Source organism: Octopus bimaculoides, chromosome 2 (genome assembly GCF_001194135.2).
Source record: "Octopus bimaculoides isolate UCB-OBI-ISO-001 chromosome 2, ASM119413v2, whole genome shotgun sequence".
Taxonomy (NCBI): Eukaryota; Metazoa; Mollusca; class Cephalopoda; order Octopoda; family Octopodidae; genus Octopus; species Octopus bimaculoides.
In genome coordinates this window covers 28,966,844-28,971,450 of record NC_068982.1, presented here as the reverse complement: position 1 = coordinate 28,971,450, position 4,607 = coordinate 28,966,844, and the positions used below count along the sequence as shown (strand labels likewise).

Here is a 4,607-nt window from a genome sequence, read left to right as displayed (position 1 = left end):
ATATATATATATATATATAGGCTATATTAAATCTCTGAGCGAGATATAAACAGTAGCAATGCGGAATCGTAACATATATTTGCCAAGTGTGGCGTCCTATACGGGACAGTGATTCTGACGTTTATAGCCCCAAAAAGACATCTCTTCCGGCTGGTTAACGACACACATTCTGTGTCCGATTAGTATTTACGAGGGGAGATCATCGCTCCCATCTCTAGACTTATGCGATACACACTGATGGGTAACCATCCAGAAACTCGAGTCCGTGTGTATCACGTAAGGCTAGAGATGGGTGCGATGACCACCCCCGCGCAAATACTAATCGGACACAGAATGTGTGTCGTTAGCCAGCTGAAAGAGATGTTAACAGAGGAGGTTAACCCTTTATGACTGCAACCAACTGCAAAAACATAACGTCGGTAATATATCTTCCATTCATAATATGACAGAAATAAGTATAAGATTTTGCGGAAGTTTTGAATTTCTACACGCGAGATTTACAGTTACTAAGTAAACACCTTATTTTGATTGTCTCCAAATTTTACCTCATTCTTTCAAGGAATATTTTCTTTTTCATTCATGGAATGTATGAGTTTTCCCAGCTCTTTAGTTTCCATTTACATCCCGACATCTTTTTGAAATTAAATATACAACTAATCGCTTTTGTTCTGAAACTGGAGTTTAAACCTATACCACCATGAAACAATGGACAAAGAGGAAATTTAAAATCCTCTCGTCAAACATTATTAAGTTCAAATAACAATAACAACAAGCCTAACACATAGCAATGTCATTTTATTTTTGAACAGACATCAGAACAAACAGTCTTCTGAATCAAACTACTTCATTAGTAACACAACAGGCAAGAGGTGTACAATATGAATTATTAAATCCAAAGGGATAGGAAGAAAAACAAAGGACCAGTTTAAATTTTCTTCTCAACTCCAGATTTTTTAAAATTATAATGAAAAATATATTTACAAAACCAGAATCAGTAAATTATTCCCAGAACGCAAATTTATCTCAGTTTGGGAATCCCTGATCTAAAGCATTGCTTTAATAAAATTGTGGTTTTATATTTCAGCACATCAAACAATTTACTCTACTTATTTTTTATAAATTTCATACGTCTATTATCCAATACTTCTGCACTGGATATCTAAGCTTACACAATTTAAAAGTGTGTCAAATATTCACCAAGCTGCAAAATGCCCGACTCTTTAATATTTGACATAAAAAGGAAATATTTATATTTCGTGAGACTATATTATATCAGCCACCATAGTAGTAATATTATGGCTGTAATAGGTGTAATTTATACTGCTTATATCAATATGCTACTTGTCACTTTAATAATATTTGCTGGTGCTTCTGTATCACAAACATTCCTAATTGACTAATAATAGGGTGGTTCAAAAGTTAAAATGCTGCTAATTCGTTTAATGAGGTAACTGTATATCTAGTTTGAAATTAAAAGATAGATGTGTCAATAAGTCAGTAAATATATACAAATATTTATCTAAAATACTCTTGCCACATATTATCAGTACACATTTGAGAAGTAAGTAAGAGACAATTTGAAGTTCCACTGGAATCTTGAGAATGTTTTTTACCCCGAGAGACTTTCATTGATATTCTATATCTTTGTATTTAAAATATATATTTATAAACACTCAAACGTCTCATGGAAATATCACATGTTCTACAGCGAAAATTTTGGATTCTGATAACAAGTTTTCAAACCATTAAATTTTTTAAAGAAAATAATAGCCAACTAGATTCTAATATCAGATATAAAGTAGATTTATTTTTTATAATGGAAGTTAACCCCACTCCAACAAGGTAGTAAGTAAACAGGCTTCAAGAGTTACAGAAGAAGTGAGAAAGTACCCGCTCTAAAAAACGTAAAATGGCCAATATAACATTTTAAAAAGCTACTAAAATTGTTTTATGTGAATAAGAGATTTTCTTATTCTTCTTATCTGAGGGAACGAGAGCAGTGAAAGGATAAGAACTGATAAAGACATATCACCCAATTTTTAAATTTAAGAGGTTGTACAGGAGAAGAAATTCGGCATAGAAGCGATTTTAGAATAGAGATAAAGAAACAGTGTTTTGGAAACAAGAAAGGGGTTGAAGTTAGAGTTCATAAATAGAAGCAAAAAAATTAGAAACTCGCTTCTGGACTCGATCAAGGAGAGAGACAAGACCAGTGGAGGCACTAGATGAATGTGAAATTAGTGTTCTATAAAAAAAGTGAATAAAGGACGTACAAAAATGAAGTATTAATTTGTGGGATGAATTTGATATAGAGAGCAAACGTTTATAATGAATGATTTAGTAACAGATCTTAATATTAGTATTTCGTTAGAAAAAGGTAAAACTGCAAAACGGAGACTAGAAAACTCAGGAAGAACAGCATCAGTCATAGAAATACGAACATCATAAAAAATCACATTACAAGGAGTTTACTGTTTACTGCGAAAGGCGAAACACTGAGGTTAATGTATAGTGGGATCCAATAGAAAGAAGAGAGGTAGCTTTTTCTCAGAATCGAGGAGTCCATAAATATGAACTGTTGTAGAAATGTAGCGTCAATACTGAATTGAAGACACGCAACTAAAACGAAAGTATTCAAAGTTGCCCTATAGGATATGCTACAAAAATAGTAACATGCTAAAAAGAAAAGAAATTCCGAGTACGATAACATTTTACACGTTCTCAAGTAGTTATCTTTCCTTCAGTCTTGAATGCTAAAAGAAATATTGATTTATACAGGGCTTCAGTACACACTATAACGGGGAATATTTGTCTTAATTATAGAGAAATAACTATTGCCCATTGTATATATACACGTATCTTGTATAGATATCAACATGTAAGAGCAAATTAATAAAGTTAATATTCCAAGACTAAAGCAGAAGAAATACTGTAAATATTTTTACCTGATCGTTACATATTTTATATTTCGTATGTTCTCCAGGGCAGTCAGCTTGTTTACGGCTCTGGCACATGCGTCGTTTGAATGAAATCCCTTGACCACATGTCTTCATACAAGGACCATATGCACTCCACGGCGCCCAGTTGGTAAGTACTGGAACACAAACTCCCTGCAATGCAGAAATAATAATGTTGTAAAGGAATGTTTTCTATTTTATAATAAATTATTATAAGTATCTTTACTAGCGCATCCGCTTGCTATGCTGCAATGAGGAAATCTTTATAGAATAAATTTGCTTCTGGCTGATCTGGAAATGACAAATGAAGAGACACCCAGAAAAAAATTGTAACGCATTGATCTATGCACATGGCTTATCAGATGTGATTCTTGAATGTCGCCTTTAGGTTAGCAAATTAACATCTCTGTTGGCTGTATGTATTGTGTAGTTGCTATATTTCATAGATCTGAAACGGTCCAATGCACGGAATTAAATAAATAAACAATAACATGATGAATGACGCAAAAGAAGTAATGAAGCCCAAAACTTACAATAAAAGAATTAATATATTATGTACCAAGATTTGCTTAAAATTACTTGCTGAGCAGAGTGGCTCAGTGGAAGTTATGCAGATCCCATATCCCAGGGATTGTTGACCAACACTACACTCTTCGAAGAAACGAATTGTCTACAAATGCACCAACCACCTATATGTAAATATACCTACAAGGATAGTTACAAATTATTATGCAAAAGGAATTTATACGGTTTCTAAGGGTCACCTCTGACCGCACTACAGCATTAACCAAGCAATGTAGAGAGCAAAGACAACAGGACTTTTCACTTAGCATATAGGATAGAATAATAACCATTTTTGCAATTGTGCATTTATTTGTTGATGCCTATGAGTATTCTGATACGTCCTGTTGAATTAATGTCGAATGTCGTAGCAGTAGTTTATACGTTACTTGCAACAAGAAACAAGGTTGTGGCCCATTTTCATTATATGTGTATTTATAAAATATAACATTGTTGAGGAAACACAAAATTTCCGTTAACCTGATCCCTCAAACAGCTTTGATTCCCATTTGGATTCAATTCCTTCTATATATTTGATTTCAATTGATCTTATTATTCTGAATATGTCTAAGTAACGGGGGAGGGGAAGCAGTGCATGTGTGTGTATATGTGTGTAAGACTATGAATGAGATTATTGGATACATTCAGATATCAAGTTGTATCCTTCTATGTTATTTGATCAAATTCTGCGAAAGTCCTACATGAATTAGTTTTACATAATTCCAGTAGCAATAATACGCTGAAATGAATTCCCTGAACAAAGTTTAATCATATGCTTAGTCAAAACAAATCAATTGTTGTATATTTTGTTAGTGTGAATCTGTGGAGTAGCGGGGACACTTTAATCTGTCCGTTGTGTGTGTGCATATATATGTGTGTTTACGTGCTACATATATGCGTGTGTGTGTGTGTGTGTGTGTGTGTGCGTGTGTTTTTGTAACCCGCCCCCTCCCAGTGCTTGACGAGTATTGGTTTGTGTACGTCTTCGTGGTAAGGCAAATCAGATCGATAGAATAAGTACCACACTTTAAAAAGATTATATATATATATATATATATATATTTGCTTCTTTTTCCGTTCGTGCTGCAG

The 4,607-nt window shown here is 33.6% G+C and overlaps 1 protein-coding gene across 2 annotated transcripts in view; it reads right to left on the bottom strand.

Annotated features, from left to right (window-relative positions):
• Positions 1-4,607, bottom strand: part of LOC106879676 (protein madd-4) — a 250,318-nt gene that overhangs the window by 70,241 nt on the left and 175,470 nt on the right. For both annotated transcript variants that reach the window (XM_014929350.2, XM_014929351.2), the window contains exon 2: positions 2,946-3,110. In XM_014929350.2, coding sequence (XP_014784836.1) covers positions 2,946-3,110 — 165 coding nt within the window. The remainder of the gene's footprint in view (positions 1-2,945; positions 3,111-4,607) is intronic.